Source organism: Xenopus laevis, chromosome 8L, assembly GCF_017654675.1.
Source record: "Xenopus laevis strain J_2021 chromosome 8L, Xenopus_laevis_v10.1, whole genome shotgun sequence".
Classification (NCBI taxonomy): domain Eukaryota; kingdom Metazoa; phylum Chordata; class Amphibia; order Anura; family Pipidae; genus Xenopus; species Xenopus laevis.
Window position 1 is genome coordinate 9,770,646 of NC_054385.1, and position 19,446 is coordinate 9,790,091.

Sequence of the window (19,446 nt, forward strand, 5' to 3'; positions counted from 1 at the left end):
TCGGAGGGGCCAGATGTGCTACTCTTTGCAGAAAGGTCTTAACGTCAGGTAGTAGGGTCAATCGTTTTTGGATTTTTGGAGCGCTGATATTTGTGATTTAAGCAATCCCAGTGATAGACCCATGGATAGTCCGTTCTGTAGAAATTCTAGTAGACTGGGAATGGAGAAGTGTGCCGGACTCAGGGTGTCCACCCCTTGTGCTAGAGGGTCCCGGTATCTGGCAAAGAAGTTGGGTACCTTTCGTTCTGTCGGGTGGCCATGAAATCTACCTCCGTCATTCCCCATCTTTCTATCATCTCAATGAAGATTTTAGTGACCATTCTCCTGGATCCAGGGACTGTCTGCTTAGGAAGTCTGCTTTCCAGTTTTGAACTCCTGCTATTTAGATGGCTGACTAGCGTCCGATTGATTTCTGCCCAGTGAAATATGAGCTTGACCCCGTTTAGCACCGCTCTGCTCCTTGTTCCCTGGTGGTTTATGTAGACGACTGTCGTGGAGTTGTCCGATTGGACTTCTATGGCTTGACCTGACAGTTCCCGTTGAGGTTTTTCATCTTCAGCCACCATAGCAGGGATGTTCGGGTCCTGCTGGAAATGCGGATCATCTGATAGAGCGACTTCTTTTTCCCAGATGCTTATATGTTCCACTGTAGTACCCTGAGGTGGAACTGGGCGAGGGGTACCACCTCCATTGTCGATACCATGACTCCTACAACCTTCATGCAGAATCTGACTGTGTGTGCTGCTTTTGCTAACAGAGTCCTGACCAGTGATTGTAGGTGGAGAATCTTCTAGTGAGGGAGAGATACCTTCTGTGTTAAGGTATTGAAATACATCCCTAGGAAGATTGTCGACTGACTGGTGACCAGGGAGGACTTGTTCCTGGTGATGCACCATCCCAGGTCTTGTAGAGTAGTCACAGTAAATTGGAGGGCTTGCTGCGTTTCTGTGACTGATGGATCCTTGACTAAAAGATCGTCGAGGTACGGAGTGATTGGAATGCCCCTCTTTCGGATAACCTCCGTGGCCAACAATGATCTTCGTGAAGACCCGGGGGGGGGGCGATGTCAGCCCAAAAGGTAGAGCCGTGAATTGGTAGTAAATGTTTTGGTAGGCAAAGAGTCTCAAATCTCTGATGGGGAGGGAAAACAGGGAACATGTAGGTAGGCATCCTTTATGTCCAGAGATACTAGGAATTCTTCCGGAGACATTGCTGCGATGACTGAGTGAAGTGATTCCATCTTGAACCTGCGTGGACGAATACATTTGTTCAACTCCTTGAGATCCAGAACCGGATGAAAGGGCCCATCCTTCTTGGGGACTACAAAGTGGTTTGAATAATAGCCCTTGAATCTTTCTGAGGAAGGAACTGGAACTACCACCTCTGTTTGGAGCAGGTTGAAGATGACATCCTGGAATGCCTTGCATTTGGTCGGCTCCTGAGGAAGTATGGACATAAAGAAACATCGAGGGGGAAGAGCTGCAAACTCCAGGCGATATCCCCGAGTCACTATTTTGTGTACCCATGGGTCCTGGGTGAGAGTTAGCCAGGAACTTCAGAAGTGGAGCAATCTTCCCCCTTTGGCCCCCTGGCCCAATATTGGACAGTCATGTAGATGTGTTCTTATCTGTGGCCTTGGTAAATGGTTTTCAATTTTGCCAGGAGGATCTAGTCTTGCCCGCCCGAAACTGCCTCTCTCTGAGGTGGAATGAGGAGAGGGTGATGTTCTTAAGTGCTTGTTTTGTGGGCCACAAAAAAGTGCGTGCTCTTAGTTGGAGAAGTAAGGCGCTCTTGATACCTGTCGCTTGACTTATGATTTTACCAGATCAGGCCCAAAAAGCAGTTTTCCTTTAAATGGAATGGAAGTCAGGGACTTTTTGGAGGACATGTCAGCGGACCATAGCTTGAGCCACAGTGACCTCCGAGCAGCCACCGTCAATGCGGAAATCCGGCTGATTACCTGGACGGTGTCCATGGAAGCTTCACATATGTAGTCGTTTGGTTCCTTGATCTGCGACGCCCACGTTGCTAATTCACGACGTGGGGCTCCCGACATCGAGCAGGGATTCTGACCAAATTTGTATGGCTCTGCTAACCCATGACGTGGCAAGGGCGGGGCGAAGGTATGTGCCTGAAGCTGCGAACGCAAATCGCAGTAGGCCTTCCAGTTTCTTATCCATTGCATCCTTAAAGGACGAGGCATCAGGTACTGGTAATGCGGTGTTTTTGGAAAGCCAAGATACCGGAGCATTTAGGAACCTCCTGTTATCTTGGAAATGTCTGGCTTATCCCACTCTTGTTGGATTATTTAATCTAGTGAGGGGGAAAGACGGGGGCACTTTACTGTGTCTCTTGAAGAGAGAGTTAGATGGTCCTAAAGAAGTCTCTGGTTCTTGGAGGTGAAGTGTGTTTAGCACAGACTTAATTCAAGATTCTATGGCCCGAAGAATGTGAGGGAGAATCGTGATCCTCCTGGTGACTCTGAGAAAGTTCACCACTCTAATTCTCTAAAGAAGAAAGTGGAGCTCCCCGTTTGTGTATTTTGGCCCTGGGACCTTCAAGGAGGGAAAGGAGCTTGTCCAAGGATTGGGCCAATCTCGGGATACCTGTTGCCAATTGAGATACCCATTGTGTCTTGGGGAGGGGAATCTGAAGGAAGAATCCCTGTGTTCCCTAGAGAGGCCTGTGTCCCCGAGGGTGAGCAGTCCCTGGGGGATCTGAAGCACTAGCCGTGGGATTGCAATTTGAACATAAGGGCTCTTTATTGGCCGAGTCAAACGTTTGCAACACTTTGCGCACGCTAAATATTTTATAAATGCGGTTCCCCTGGAAAACAGAGCCTCACTAGCCCCCTCAGACATGGTAAACCCAATACCTTTATCAGATAATCTCACTCTCTATATATGAGGGCTGGTCTGCGTTCCGTCTGCCGCAGGGTGAGGAGACAGGTAGCAGGAGAAGCAGTGAAGGCTTTAGGTGGAGTCCTGCTGAAAATGGCAGCCGCTACCCCACTGTTCCGCTGAGAGATTTTTTTAGTGTCGGGGTGGAATTAGATCGCAGCGGCTCATACTCACATGATGCTTCTCTTTCCGGCCAGTCAGATTCCGCCACCTGTGGGGAATGTACAGTTAGGAGACTGGATGAAGATGAGTGCGAAAAAGAATCAACAAAAAACTGAACTGGGCTCCACCTGCTGGGGGGGGTATATCTGGCAGGGGAGGAGCGAGTTCTATTTTGTTCTTTGTTGTGTCCTGCCTCCTAGTGGTACCAGCTGTACCCACTGTCCCTGTGTCCCCCAAGATGACGATGGAGAAATCTCCTCCACACACACAATGTGGCTGGAATCCTAACATAGATCTCTATAGAGAGTTGCACTTCTGAGTTACAACACAAGAGGGCAGCATATCCAAAGGCTACAACAAAAGCACATTAGAACAGGGGTCCTCAACCACTGGGCCACGGCCCGGACAGTCCTGAACTGGGCCACCGAGCCTAGCCCGTAACTAACGCCGGCGCTGCGAATTGGACGCTCAGTTGCCGCTGAAGGTCTCTCCTATTCATATTCCAGTCTCTTATTCACATCAGTGCATGGTTGCTAGGGGAATTTGGGCCCTAGCAACCAGACAGCTAAAAGTGCAAACTGGAGAGCTACTGAATAAAATAAATAACCCAAAAAAAACACAAATAATAAAAAATAAAAACCTATTGCAAATGGTCTCAGAATATCCCTCTCTACATCATACTCTCAGTTAATTTAAACGTGAATAACCCCTTTAAACAAGCATGAAATTATGGACAAAAAAGGCAGGTACTTACTCAGAAGTGGGTACAGCTTAGCAGCGCCAGGTTTTTCCCAGCATGCTGTGGGAAAGGCAATTAATTTGCTATAAAGTAATAGAAACATGAGCCTGTCCTACAACACTGATGTATATTAATATATTTTAATATAATACAGAACACATGCCATTCAACCAAATACTATTATTAAACAATATATGAAATGTCTATTTGACTTCACACACGTCAGAGGAATAATGACCACCCTTAGGATAAAGGGAAACTCTAAATGTAAAGGGTTTAGGGGTTCAATGGGGCCACTAACATCGGGCAGAAAACTTGGGCCGATCAACATTCCCTGTGACATTAGCCCTAAAGGGCAGGTCTGTTTCAGGTCCCCACCCACCCACGATTACTTTCATTGCAAAGGCTGTAATTGAACTACATCTCCCAGCATACAGGCTTTTGGTGTAGTTCAGGTAACAAGGGTTAATGCTTTGGCCGTAACATTTCTCCAATGGAAGACAGAGCGTAGCTTATTATTTTTGGGGGTTCTGAGTAGCTATGTCTAATAATTCAGGGGTATTGGCACAAGCTGATCAGGCTAAGGATATATTGCACATAATGTTTGGATTCATAACTGTTGAAGGGTTAGTTCACCTTAAAATTAATATTTTATAGAATGGCCAATTATAAGCAACTTTTCAATTGGTCTTCATTATTATTTTTTTATAGTTTTTTTTTTAATTATGTGCCTTCTTCTTCTTCTGACTTCTGACTCTTTCCGGCCTTACAAATGGGGGTCACTGACCCCATCTAAAAGCAAATGCTCTGTAAGGCTACACATTTATTGTTATTGCTACTTATTCTTACTCGTCTTTCTATCCAGGCCCTTTCCCGCTTCATATTCCGGTACCGTGTTTAAATCAATACATGGTTACTAGGGTTATTTGAGCCCAAGCAACCAGATTGAGGAAACTGCAAACTGGAAAGCTGCTGAATAAAAAGCAAAATAACTCAAAAACCACAAATAATAAAAAATGAAAACCAATTGCAAATTGTCTCAGAATATCCCTCTCTATGTCAGGGGTCCCCAACCTTTTTCACCCGTGAGCAACATTCAGATGTAAAAAGAGTTGGGGATAGGGTTGCTACCTGGCCAGTATTTTACCAGCCTGGCCGGTAAAAATGATGGTTAATCCCAATGTTATTAATAGGGGAAAAAGTTAAATATATAGGAAGGCCGGTATTTTTTTCCAGAAAAGGTGGCAATCCTAGTTGGGGAGCAACACCAGCATGAAAATGTTCATGGGTGGTGCCAAATAAGGGCTGTGATTGGCTATTGGTAGCCCCTATGTGGCCTGGTTGGTTTGGCAGTACAACTGTTTTTTATACAACCAAAACTTGTCTCCAAGCCTGGAATTTAAAAATAAGCCCCTGCTTTGAGGCCACTGGGAGCAACATCCAAGGGATTGAAGAGCAACATGTTACTCACGAGCCTCTGGTTGGGGATCACTGATCTACATCATACTAACAGTTAATTTAAAGGAGAACAACCACTTTAATAATCCAATCTGTCAAGTACAGAATAAAGGATGCTGGGAAAGTTCAAGTGAGCTTCCCCATTTATTAAAACAATAAAAAAGGTTCCAAGCTGCGACAAGATCTCTGCAGTCTCTTAAGAGTAACCTTCATCTGTAGCAGAGAGAGCTGTGGCTTTAACTAGCCCTCTGGCTGAAAGGAAAGGCTATATATAAATAAATGATGATGCGCCACTGCGCATTATGAATGAATCAGCTAAGGAATGCTTTGGCCTTTGGTTACCAGAAGGAGGCGACAGAGTAGAGAATCTGAAGGACCATAGAGAAGCAGGGCAGCTGAGCAATGATATAGGCCACGGAACGTGTGGGTGGTTTCAGAGCCAAGACATAAGCCACGGTGTGGAGCACCCGGCATATGAAGAAGATCTGGAAATGGATCCTGGCGATGGTGGGGTTGGGACTGAGCAGAGAGTAGACCGCTCCCAGGAACAAGAACGGATAAATGTTCTCCATGTCATTGTTATGGGCCCTGGAAGACAAAAGCAGAGGAGGTTGATGAACAACAAGATAAGGGACTACACATCATATACACATATACATGTTATTGTTTCTCTTCCATATATATATACACAAGGCCCTCTCCTATTCACATTATAGCCTCTCTGTCAAATCAATGCATTGTTGCTAGGGTAATGTGGACCCTAGCAACCACACTACTAACATTGCAAACTGAAGAGCTGAATTAACTCTGTAAGGCTACCAATTTATTGTTATTGCTACTTTTTATTACTCATCTTTCTATACAGGTCTTTCCTATTCCAGTTTCTTATTCAAATCAGTGCATGGTTGCTAGGGGAAGTTGTACCCTAGCAACCAGACTGCTGAAATTGCAAACTGGAGAGCTGCTGAATAAAAAGTTAAATTTAAAAAAAACACAAATGATAAAAAATGAAAACAAATTGCAAATTGTCTCAGAATATCACTTTTTTTTTTTTTTTTTACTCTTGTTTTACAAGTTTCTCATAGAAAACCAGGGAAACGTGAGCAAACGTGGGGCTACAATGATAGACCGGTCCCTTTAAACACAATGTGGTGCCTTTTGGTGTCAGACAGCAGCCATTTAGATAAAAGTTGGGCACAGAGCTAAGAGATGATTATTTATTCATATATTAATATAGCACCCTCATTTTTGGCAATGTTGTACAATAGATCAACGTTATCAAACAATACTGAAGGGCCGTGGTCACGATACACAATCTTAATTTTTGCTTCCAACTGCCAATGTTGCAGCACATTGTTTTTCATTGGTGCAGAGTTCATTCTACAATACTGCGGTGTATTTGCACAATAGAAAGGAGCAATGCATAGAAGCTGTGGGTTTGTTGCAATCACTCACAACTCTGGGCCCTTGAGCCACAAACACAAATAAATACACACCTTTGTAGTTCAACCTCCCTCTGTAAGAGCACAGCAAAGTGTGGGCTGCATCTGACCAGATTAATGGAAAAAATAATATAAATGCAAGTTATACACTAAATGGCAGTGTGTTGGGAGTTTCCTTAAATGAGAAGGATCTTGGAGTTTTTGTAGATAACAAGTTGTCTAATTCTGGGCAGTGTCATTCTGTGGCTACTAAAGCAAATAAAGTTCTGTCTTGCATAAAAAAGGGCATTAACTCAAGGGATGAAAACATAATTATGCCTCTTTATAGGTCCTTGGTGAGGCCTCATCTGGAGTATGCAGTGCAGTTTTGGACTCCAGTCCTTAAGAGGGATATAAATGAGCTGGAGAGAGTGCAGAGACTAAGTGCAACTAAACTGGTTAGAGGGAGGGAAGGGTTAAATTATGAGGGTAGACTGTCAAGGTTGGGGTTGTTTTCTCTGGAAAAAAGGCGCTTGCGAGGGGACATGATTACACTTTACAAGTACATTAGAGGACATTATAGACAAATAGCAGGGGACCTTTTTACCCATAAAGTGGATCACCGTACCAGAGGCCTCCCCTTCAGACTAGAAGAAAAGAACTTTCATTTGAAGCAACGTAGGGGGTTCTTCACAGTCAGGACAGTGAGGTTGTGGAATGCACTGCCGGGTGATGTTGTGATGCTGATTCAGTTAATGACTATAAGAGGGACTTGGATGATTTATTGGACAGACATAATATCAAAGGCTATTGTGATACTAAACTCTATAGTTAGTATAGGTATGGGTATATAGAATTTATGTGAGAGTAGAGAGGGGTGTGTGTATGGATGCTGGGTTTTCATTTGGAGGGGTTGAACTTGATGGACTTTTTTCAACCCAATTTAACTATGTAACTACGTAACTATTAGTGGTGTGCGGGCCGACCTCGCAGTGCTCCTCGCCACCATCAAATGCCGGCATACAACTTCCGGTTTTATAGCCTCGCGTCTGCTCGCCCTGCCCCTTTTGTGATGTCATTGTGACGTTATCAGCGGGACGGGTCGGCACGGGTCTATAAAAGGACCCCAGAAGCACATGTGCGGGCGGGCGCGGGTTGTAGCAGGGCGGGTTAGGGTCGGGTGCGGGTCAGGGAAACCCTGACCCGAACATCACTGGTAACTATATCCCAGTCTCCCTGTATTATTCCTTATATTGCCCAGCAGGGACTCCCCAAACACCCGATCAGGAAAACGACAGGGATTCTCAAATAAAAATGCCCTACTTTCTACAAATGCCACCAAATGTTACTGCAGAATAAATAAATATCATTATGTAAATGCTTTGAGGCCATATTCTAGAGTCCTGCACGGGTCCATTTTTTGGAACCCATACCCGCAACCTGCAATGCGCAACCCAGACCCACAAATTCGCTGACCCGCGTCTATACCCGGACCCGGAACTTCCGCCCGCAACCCGCAGGGTACCACATGTTTTTGAAGGTAACCCACGGGTACCCGTCCTGCTGCAGGACTCCATCGTATTCATTTCCTGGTGTTACTGCCCTTTAATAAAGATGATTTATAATAAATATAAACCCCTTTTTTAATGGCAGGGTGTCACTGTGTTCTGAAGAGTGTTTTTCACTTCCCTATGTTTCCAAGGAGGCCCTGAAAACTCTTACACTTAAAAGGACAACTAGGGTCTAGTTGGGCAACTTTATTATAAATATCCTGGAAAACATTTTGGCACAGGGAAGCTTATATATATTCCTATCTATGTGACTGGGAGCTCCCTGACATCTAAATGGGTTGTTCACCTTTAACCTTGAGTTATTTAGCTTTTTATTCAGCAGCTCTCCAGTTTGTAATTTCAGCCATCTGGTTGCTAGGGTCCAAATTCCCCTAGCCTCCATGCATTGATTTAAATAGGAGACTGGAATATGAATAGGAGAGGGTCTGAATATAAAGAGGAGTAAGAAAAAGTATCAATAACATTACATTTGTAGCCAATCAGAGCATTTGTTTATTAGATGGAGGTCAGTGACCCCTATTTGAAAGCTGGAAAGAGTCAGAAGTAGAAGGCAAATCATTCAAAAACTATAAAAAATAAATAATGAAGACCAATTGAAAAGTTGATTAGAATTAGCCATTCTAGAACATACTAAAAGTTTACTTAAAGGTGAACCACCTCTTTAAGAGCAAGATGGAAATGCTAATGGTTCTCCCTGCCTATAAACCTTCCGCACCCCTGATGTTTTCCTTTAGGTGTCGGGAACATGGAAAAAAATAACACAGAACCTTTTCCTGTTTATCCCAGAAGTTGAACAGAAATGTGGTTACGTCTCAGCCGGGAATCTGAGCCACAAGCTGAGGCAAAACAGCTTTCCCTGAAAGGCAGCGCCTGCCAAGATCTATGTGTATAGAGGCTTACAGTCGGATGGTCAATATTCTGCAGGACTATCTGGGAGCAGCTGTAATTCCTACACCCATGCAAGACTCTACTTATTATCTGGGGGGCGATTTATAAAGGGTCGAATTGAAAATTAGAATTTATGAATTTGAGTTTGTTAAAAGTTGGGTTTTTTTTAATTCAAATTCGAATATCCGAAATTTATCATACACTGGCCCTTTAGAATTTGAATTCGACTAGTCACTGCCTTAAACCTGCCAAATTGCTGTTTTAGCCTATGGGGATGTCCTGGGATCAATTTGGAGTTGTTTGCTGCCTTCCTTTTCAAAGAAAAAAACTCGAAGATCGAATTTGATTTGAGTTTGCGGGTCAATCCTATTCACCCGAGCTTCAAAATTTTTTAATTTTTTAATCAAATTGCAGTTGGTCGAATTTCGAGTTCATGGGAGTTTAAAATAACTCTCATGAAATGGAAATTCGATCCTTGATAAATCTGCCCCTTAGTGTGATTGAGGAGGGAGACAGTAGACTGTTAATGCAGTTCTGGGGAGAAGGGAACTTATATGATGGAGAAGGACCCGGCACAGGAAAGGAGAGGTGCTCTTTCTGTATGTGTGTTACACACAGGTGACAGGTGAGAACATATATACCCTTTAACCACACCCACCAACCACATCATTGGTTAAAGGCAACTGCTTAGAGGTATTATAGCCTTGCCAGCCAATTAAAGTCCAGGTGTATCCACAGTCCATAAATCACAAGATCCCAGTTATCAAGTCCAAACTTTTCTTTTCTTTTTATCGTGTGATATTCCATAGGTCATACTTATTTAATAGTCCATATTGACTAAACATTTAAAACACTAACAATATCAAATTTTTACATAAAACATTTTATTTTAAAAACCTAAAAATGTAGAGGGGGATTTAAACCCAATACATGTACAGATACTCTCACGTCATTTCAATTTGTGTAGGCATAATATGTCACCATTGAAGTGGATGGTACTTGAAGTAATACAAGAACCCCAAAGAGGTGGGGATAAAAAGAGGTTGCACCTTAAGATAGAAGCAGTGTGGATCAAAAAGTTATGCCCACTGGAACCCCAGGGGTTTTTGTGTTTGAGGACGACTGCATGGTAAGATGTATAATCTAAAATTAATATTATTCTTAGCAGCTTCTATATAGAACCATGTTAATAGCACTGTTGAAAATACACGGGTTGAGTAGGCCCTAGGGGCAGTACTGAGGTCAAGTGGTTTTTAAAATAAAATGTTTTATATAAAAATGTTTTAAAAAATGTTTAAAAATATCCTTTCAGACGTGTTATATTGTGAGTGTTTTATATGTTTTTTTTTACATTATCAGGTGAGTCAATATGGACTATTAAATAAGTATGACCTATGGAATATCACACAATAAAAAGAAAAGTTTGGACTTACAGTAACTGGGATCTTGTGATTTATGGACTGTGATACACCTGGACTTAAGTGTACTTAAGCAGTTGTATTTAACCAATGATGTGGTTAAAGGGTATATATATACCTGTATGTGTTATCACCGGTTACCTGTGTGTAAGGGCTCTTACAGACACGCGTTTTTACTTGTGTTCCGGTTTCATGCATTCAGCCGTAGGGGAGCGCAGGAGTAGACGCACTGAATTCTTTTCAATGTGGCTGTACACACAGAGGCATGTAAGCGCGGAACGCAGGTTGGGACGCAGCATGTTGCTATTTACCTGCGCTCCCCTGTGGCTGAACGCATGAAACCGGAGCGCAGGTAAAATGCAACATGCTGCGTCCCAACCTGCGTTCCGAGCTTACATGCTTCTGTTTGAGTACAGCCACATTGAAAAGAATTCAGTGCGTTTACTCCTGCGTTCCCCCGCAGTACTAATTGGAACTCTGCTTTGGATGGGAGCAAGGGATACGATACAGATGAATTGCATAAAAAGTAAGGGCTTCTACCAGTTTTTACTTTGAGGTGCTGTATGTGACCAGGCCAAAGCTCCAGCAAACAGAAGCAGCTGTGTCTGAAACAATACCCAGAGCCGTGCAACACTGTACGACCCCTGCAGCTAATGAAAGAAGCACGTGTCTCTGTGGATTCGTTCATGATGTGGGTGCTGGCACAACTTCACATTAACACTGAAACCTTTGCCAGAAATGATTTCCTCACAGTGCCAACGGTTTATAGTTTCACTGAAAAACGATATGGTCTCTATGAGCGGCTATGCACTCCAGGGGGAGGGAGGGGGAATCAGGCATCCAGAGAATGGCTGCAAATGTGACTGCCTAAACTAGCCTCGGCAATGATCACCAAGCTGGAACTGAACTACTGAGGCTGATGGGAAATGTAGTCAACAAAAGCTCAAAAAAATAAAGATTCCAGAATGTATAAGACTCTATCTAGCCAGTGCCTTTACTAACCCACCAGTTGACTGACTTGCAACAGGAGCTTAAAGGATTTAGTAAAAGAATATTAGCAGTGCAGTCTGGGAAAGGTCTGTGGAATAGCATGCATAGTAATGTAAGTGAAGGCCTTACTCCCGACCATAATGTACCCCCAGGTGCCTGCTACTGTCACACACACAGCTTTGCAGCACTGGAATCGCAAGCAGCTTTGTTTTACACTGGCAGGTAAATCCAATTCCAATAGTCACCCGGCGACAAATCTCCTCTTCTTCGGGGTGACTAATGTCCCCGAACTGCCTCTCCTGCCTTCCCCCCGGCTAAAATGTAAATCGCCAGCGCACTCAGAAGTCCGAAGTCGACCAAAGTTTCCTCGCCGGGCGACTAATCTCCCCGAATCTGACTGTGTGCCCTGACCCTAAAGCTAATTAGTCAGTGTCCCATTTATTCCCCAAACAGCATGAAAGACAAAAAGTCTCAGGTAATAATAAATATGTTACAGGAAAACCCTTTTGAAATAAAGTGGTATAAAACGCGATACCTTTATTGGCTAACTAAGTTAATCATAGCAAGCTTTGGTAATCAGCTTGAAAAAGGAACTAAAGTGTTCTGAAATTTTGCTATGATTATCTTAGGTATCGCCTTTATACCACTGTTATTTTTTTATTTCAAAAGGGTTGCCCTGTAACATTTGTACTGGCTAACACGGTACAACAAATTTACCTGCAGTAACAATAAGTAACATACCTCCGGTATCGCTCCACATCAGGGTCCTGTCTGTAGTACTGGATTCCCCCATGTCTCATGGCATCTTCTGGATTGGCAAAGGCCTGTTGAAAAAGAAGAGAAAAGGGCATTTATATTTACCAGCTGGGAATGCCCTGTAGGCCATGCAGAGGCAATCTATGGGATGTAATAGTTACAGACATGTGGAGGAGTAGGTACCCTATACCATACTTTTTGGACCTCCCCTCTCTTGGAGAACTATTGGAAAGAAAAAGTACTGTCCCTACTAGGATGTGCCTTACAGTTGGACCCACAAACATTCCTTTTAGGAATTTCATTCCCCAAACTCAAAAGCCATGTACAGAAACAAGCCTATCTCATATTGACTGCAGATAAACGATTAACAGCTTGCAACTGGAAAAAGATACAGTCTCCCACCGGAAGGGAGCTTAAAGCTGGCCATAGACGCAAAGATTAGATAGTACAAATCTCCATTTCGTACGATTTCGGGCCGTGTGTGGAGCGTCCCGACATTTTTCGTAAGATGCCGATCAGTCGGACAGGTTAGAAAATTTCTGTCGGCTACCGATAATGTCTCTGCATGTATTGCCGATCTGACGATATCAGTGGGAGACTGTCACTAGCTTTTGTCGGACATAATGTGCATACGATTGCTGTAGGGGCAGAACATCGTCTGATCTGTTCTTTTACTACTTGATTTGATCTGAATGGTTAGTGGCAGGTCAGGAAATCTGCACTTCTATGGTCAACTTAAGGTTGCAATCCAAGATATCCGACGTATGGAGTACCTGGCAGCTCTGCACACTCCCAGTTATCACATTTTGATAAAGTATGAACACTGTGGGACTCCCTGCATCCCTCAACTAAATAAGACCTTTCTCCAAATAACATTACCTGCCCATGACAATATCATGGACTGAAGACATATAACGGTTTTTCCTCCCTCTCGAACAATCCCCGGGGCTCAGATGGTTCAAAAATGTTCCTTTTTGTTATTTTTATATTTTACTTTTAACCTCTTTTTGATTCTTTTATTTTGGTTAATCTTATGATTTACGTACATCTATCATTTTATTTATGGGAAGGGACGTCTAACAACGCATAAGACTCCACTGCACTGTTAATCGTATGCTTATCACAAAAGAACCTGTGCTCCCCCCTGATCTTATTATGTGAATGTATATACAGGTTGACATAAAAATGAAAACAGAGTTTAAAAAAAAGTAAAGATTTCATATGTGATATGTGCAAACTGGGCTCTGTGGATATCGACCAGAAGGGAAGTAAAGAACCCAGATTTCGTATAACATAAAAATATTTCAAGCTGCTGCTTTATCAGTCTGCCAGTCAAAGTTACGGTCCACCAGTGCCTTGCTGAGCTCACAGTAGTAAGTGTGGTTTGCTGCCCACTGACTGCCACAATAAATGCTCCAGTGCTCCAAGCACGTACCAATGACGTCAGTGGAAAAGGGGCAACAGGCCCAAGGAGGCATGAGTGCTTGTATTGCTTCCAAGAATATGTGGCTGATCAGATGACATCCAATTGGTATCAATTTAGCCCACAAATAAAGAATTCTGCGGACAGAGAAGGTGCCAGAAAGTTACTGTATACAGAACAATGCAGCGGTTTCTCTGCTGGATGTATTGGCAACGAGAGCAATAATGACAAAAGGGGGGTTGTGCAACTATCTCCAAGCAACTTTCTGGTGAGCTGAATAGGAGAAACCACTGAATAAGACATGAACATATAAAAAAAAAGGTACAAAGTTTGCCCGGGTGCATTAACCTATAGCAACCAATAAAGTGCTTGGGCCACGCTACATGGATCTAAGGCTGCGGAGAAACACAGTCAGAGAATCCGCTGTCCCTCTTCTGCTGCGCTGCCTGCACCCGGAATCATTACCTCCCATTGGTGCAGGCAGCAGCCCCAGGGCCCCCTTCGCCATCCCCCGGGCGCCCCAGCCACAAAGCCTTCTTAACTATAGCCCATATGTACGTATGTATGTACCTGTATCCGTCATGTTAGCGACGCGACCGTGTTCAGGGAGTGACTCGAGGAGAAGGAGTCCAGGGAGCAAGTCTGATCCGGCACAGTTCAGGGACCACCAGGTTTTTTTCCCAGTGTCCCGCAGGTCCAGTCCAACCCTGGCAGGCAAACAGATAGATTCCGGGGCAAAAACTTGCTTTTCGGTGCCAAAATATGTGGCGTCTGCCTTCACCCGAGTGCAGGTAACGATTCTGGGTGCAAGCAGTGAGGCAAGGGATTCCCAGCCTGATATCCCAGGCCCTAGTATAAAACAGGTGACCAGTAAATGCTGCTGATTGGTTGCTATGGGTTACTGCACTTTGGCACAAAAACAAAATCACCAATTTACTGTGATGGACAGGTGAAGATGAATATAATAGTTTTATAGTTTTGTAACTTACAACAATGAGACAGGGGGTGATATCTAGAATTGATGTGTGGGACAGCCTGAAACCCTTGAGTTTGGTGGGAGGCCGTCTGCCTAAATTATTTTTAGAATAAATTAAATGCCAATACCTTTGATGCAGCAAACGGGGGTGATCCCAAATTTACTATATGGTGCTGTCAGTCACTTTACAAACAATCTGTCTTAAAGCCCCATGGAATAAATTTGGGAACACCCCAGTTTGCTGCATCAAAGGATTTCATTTATTCTGTATTCCCTACTGGTGTGTGGCTTGGCCAGTGCCATTACCGGTTTCCCCATTTATACAGAACATTTGTAAATTATTTACAGGCCCACTGCAAGCTGCAACCTGCACCCTACTCCTTTGCGGGCAGGTGGGCTGGCTTTAAGGCTGTTAGCGGCAGACAGACCATAAAGCAGCCCCTGTGACTGTAAAGCCCCCCTCTTTCCCCAGTCACAGGGATCTGCTGTATAGTAGCTACAACACCGCTCCCCAGTCTGACAGTGCCCGCAGTCACCATAAGGGAGAGCGTCTTTGTTCAATGCCAGTGGCTATTAGCGATATTCAGACTAGGGATGCACCGAATCCACTTTTTTGGATTCGGCTGAACCCCCGAATCCTTTGTGAAAGGTTCAGCCTAAAACCGAATCCAAAACCCTCATTTGCATATGCAAATCAGAGAGGGGGAAAAGAGGCGCGCACGAAGCTCGCGGCTAAAAAATTTTTTACTTCCTTGTTTTGTGACAAAAAGTCACGATTTTAAGGGCTTGGATTCGGCCGAATCCTGGACGAATACCGAACCGAATCCTGGGTTTGGTGCATCCCTAATTCAGACCGACAAATGTCAACCCACATCGAACTCTCTCCCACCCAATCAAGTCACCATTTCATTTTCATCTATACGGATGCCACTGAAGGGGTTGGCAGGCACTAGTATCTATATATATATATATATATATATATATATATATATATATATATATATATATATATATATATATATATATATATTATATATATATATATATATATATATATATATATATATATATATATATGAGCAATGGCAGATGAATGGAAGAGGATTAGGAGTGTTCTGATTTCACTGGCAAAGTTTGGAAGATGTGATAAGTCATCACTAATAAGTATCCACTGTAGCTCAGAGCGACAACTGCAGTTCAGGCTGATCCATTCATGAGGCTCACCAAGTTCTGTACCCTGTTAACCGGCTGACCCCCTTACTGGGCACAGAGAAAGACATCATAGAGAGACATCAATTGCTATTGGTCAGCTCTGACCCTAACTCAGGGCCACCATCATGGGGTCGCAGGTGGTACATCTGTACCAGGCCTGGGCCTAAAAGGGTGTCCAGCTGTTCTGCCCTTTTGAAATTAGCCTGGCCCCCCTTTACAACGTTGAACCGCTGAAGTCCTGAAGAGCCGAAGATCCAGAGTCCAGATGAGCCAAAGTGCTAAAGAACCGAAGTCCCATACGGAGCCGAAGCCGAGAAAAGACCCGAAGCGACAACACCGCAAAAAAACCCAAAGCCAAGAAAACACCCGAACCTGAAGTCCTGAAGCCTCTAAAAGATCCGAAGCCACCAAAGGAGCCTAAGGTAAGTTCCACTGAACACCAATGTGTTTTTTGTTTTTTTTTATTTAAATCCCTGGCCACCAATATTGTATTTTAATACTATATATGCCCCTGGCCACCAATGTTTTTTTAAAAACTTTTATGTGGGACTCTGGCTGCCAATTTTTTTTTAACCTATAATGGGTTCCTGAACACCAATGGCTTTTTATAACTTGTGTGTGGGGCTATTTTTGTGGCCTTTTTACTGTGGTGTGGGTGGGCGGGATCTGGGGTGGGGCTTGGGACCCAGAAAATGTTGTTGTACGGGCCCCGTGATTTCTGATGGTGGCCCTGCCCTAACCAATCCTAGAAATGACAGCACCCAGGGTGTCCTCCCCCTGCTGCACCTTGTGCTCTCCTGTCATCAGGCCACAGACGTAAGTAAATAAGGCAAGCTACACTCCCAATATGACATCACTTTTCTTTACATCAACCTGTCACTGCTTTATTACTCATAGGGGGAGCATCTGGGATGTCTGCAAAGCAATTCAGAATATGTGGGTGCTATATAAATAAAAGATAATGTTATTGTTATGTTTGTGTATGCATGTGAAGAACAGCCATGGCAAACAGCAATGGAAAGAACTGAGCTTTTCTCCGTGTGCAATAGACAGTTATATAATGAAGGCACTACAGTATATGGTGTGTAAATGACGTATCAGTCTGTATATGCAGACGGGAATCAAGAGCATTTTTGCTATGACACCCCTATAAATATAAGAGATGTATGCATTATTGACGTAAAGCTGAATATAAGAGGAAATGTTGTAGGGAGAGTGCTACTAAATGCTCTTATCTTATCTCTGCCAGTGGAAGAATTTAGCTCCCCCGGTTCTTGATTGTACGTCTACTTTCCCTCGTAGACTGAAGACCACAGGGGAATCATGAGTAACCCAAAAATCCTGGACTGCGCAATATTAACTCAATGAACTTCAACTGGTGGGTGGAATTACTTTTCCCAACCTATCCACGACAAGCTAAGCACTTGCTTCTCAATTAGATTTTAATAAGAGACTGGAAAAACAATAAACTTATAGAGCATTTGTTTTTTAAATGGGGTCAGTGACCCCCATTTGAAAGCTGGAAAGATTTAGAGGAAGAAAAAAATAATGTAGACCAACTATAACTTTAAGTTAACTCAAAGGTGAACTTATTCTTTAAAGTTTTAAAAATTACAGAACGACGATTCTCGGCATTACTCAACATTTGTATACTTGCAGAGTTGCAGTGGTAAAGGGCAAGTACAACACCATATAATGGGCAAGAGACTAATGCACAGAGCTGATGTAAGATTGGAAGTGTAGAGCAGCTATGCACAAGAAAACAAAACTGTTTTATAATGGAAACAACAGAACAGTAGCTTGTACTTGATCCCAACTAAGATATAATTAATCCTTATTGGAAGCAAAACCAGCCCACTGGTTTATTTATTATTTACATGATTGTCTAGTAGCATACCTAAGGTATGAAGATCCAAATTAAAGAAACATCCATTACCCAGAAAACCCCAGGTCCCAAGGATTTTGGATAACAGGCCCCAAACCTTTATAATATTATGATATTAAAATAGAATAAATAGTTTCCCTCTTTTTATTTAGTACTAAATGATAGGGCTGCCCTCAGAAATCATAAGAACCCGTAATACAGGTATGGGACCAGTTATCCAGAATGCTCGAGACCTGTTTTTTTTTTTCTGTAGTTTGGATCTTCTTAAGTCTACTAGAAAATCATGTAAACATTAAATAAACCCAACAGGCTGGTTTTGTTTCCAATAAGGATAAATTATATCTTAGTTGGGATCAAGTACAAGCTACTGTTGTATTATTACGGAGAAAAAGGAAATCAATTTTAAAAATGTGGATTATTTCGATAAAATGGGAGTCAATGGGAGACGGCCTTTCCGTACTTCCAATCTTTTTGGATAACAGGTTTCCAGATAACGGATCCTATACCTGTACCTAGTTAGAAGGCTCCATCCACTGCACTCTCTAGGCAGTGAGCTCTACCAACTAGGTAAAACTGGACCCCAACAAAAAGATATTCCAAATGAAATGATCTATCTGATCAGCCTCCAGTATACCAAAACTGTACCCAGTAGTGATGTTCGGGTTGGTCGGTTCGGGCCGACCTCGCACCCCAATTTGCGGCCTTACACTGCTGGCTTCCGGTTTTATAGCCGCTTGCCCCTCCCCTATTGTGACGTCATCAGCGGGGCAGGTTGGCGAGCATCTATAAAAGGAACCCGGAAGTCTGGCGCAGGTGGAGGGAGGCCAGGTCTGGGTAAAACCTGACCCACACATCACTATTAGCCAGTCCCCTGCAAGCCCCATGCCCATTGTATTCCTCAAATTTGACATCCAGAAATCCAGTTTTGGAGCAAATGATAACTGAACGGGTGCTAAATTCCATTATTAATTTGTACAGTTGTGATTGCTATACTCAAACAATTGTTCTTACACCACAAAGTTGGCATTGTGCCTCCAGCAACATAAGCCCTCCAAGTCTAAGTAAACACAAGTGTGGTTTTGCTCCTTTTATAAGGGCACCTCTTCCTTTCCATCTCTGGGAAACAAATCTGGCTGCCAGTTGGCACTGCCAGTTGCTGCTAAAATGGGTACAAAGCTAACATGTTCTAACACCTGACGAACAATTGGAATCAAGGTCGCTACTGTCTATGATGTTTTCAGACATGCTGGGTCCAAGTGCAATGCCCGCTTCACCTAGAGAGCTGCCAGGTAGATTTTTAAGATAAACCTAAGTAACTGGCACCCCCAGAAGACTTTGGCTTTATTTCTCCTTTAAAAAAATATCCAACAATTTAGCCATGCGGCTAATCAAAAACAAACATAATCCTGTATGCTACAGACTGTAGAATAAACAAACCAACAATACGACGATGAATATGTGTTAAATTGGTTGTTTGCCTTTAAGCTAACTTTTAGAAGGAAGTAGAGAGTGATATTCTGAGACAATTTGCAACTGGCTTTCGTTTCTTTTATTATTTCTGAGTTTGAGTTATTTAGCTTTTTATTCAGCAGCCCTCCACTTTGCAATTTTGGTAATCCGAATTCCCCTAGCAACCATGCATTGATG

The 19,446-nt window shown here is 43.2% G+C and overlaps 1 protein-coding gene across 3 annotated transcripts in view; it reads right to left on the reverse strand.

The window, feature by feature from the left end:
• Positions 1–5,314: 5,314 nt before the first annotated feature.
• ptges.L (prostaglandin E synthase L homeolog) overlaps positions 5,315–19,446 on the reverse strand; it is a 40,021-nt gene continuing 25,889 nt past the window's right edge. For all 3 annotated transcript variants that reach the window (XM_018241379.2, XM_041572468.1, XM_018241380.2), the window contains 2 exons: positions 12,289–12,371; positions 5,315–5,847 (listed from right to left, as the gene is read on the reverse strand). In XM_018241379.2, the coding sequence (XP_018096868.1) occupies positions 5,598–5,847; positions 12,289–12,371 (333 nt within the window). In that variant the 3' untranslated portion in view covers positions 5,315–5,597. The remainder of the gene's footprint in view (positions 5,848–12,288; positions 12,372–19,446) is intronic.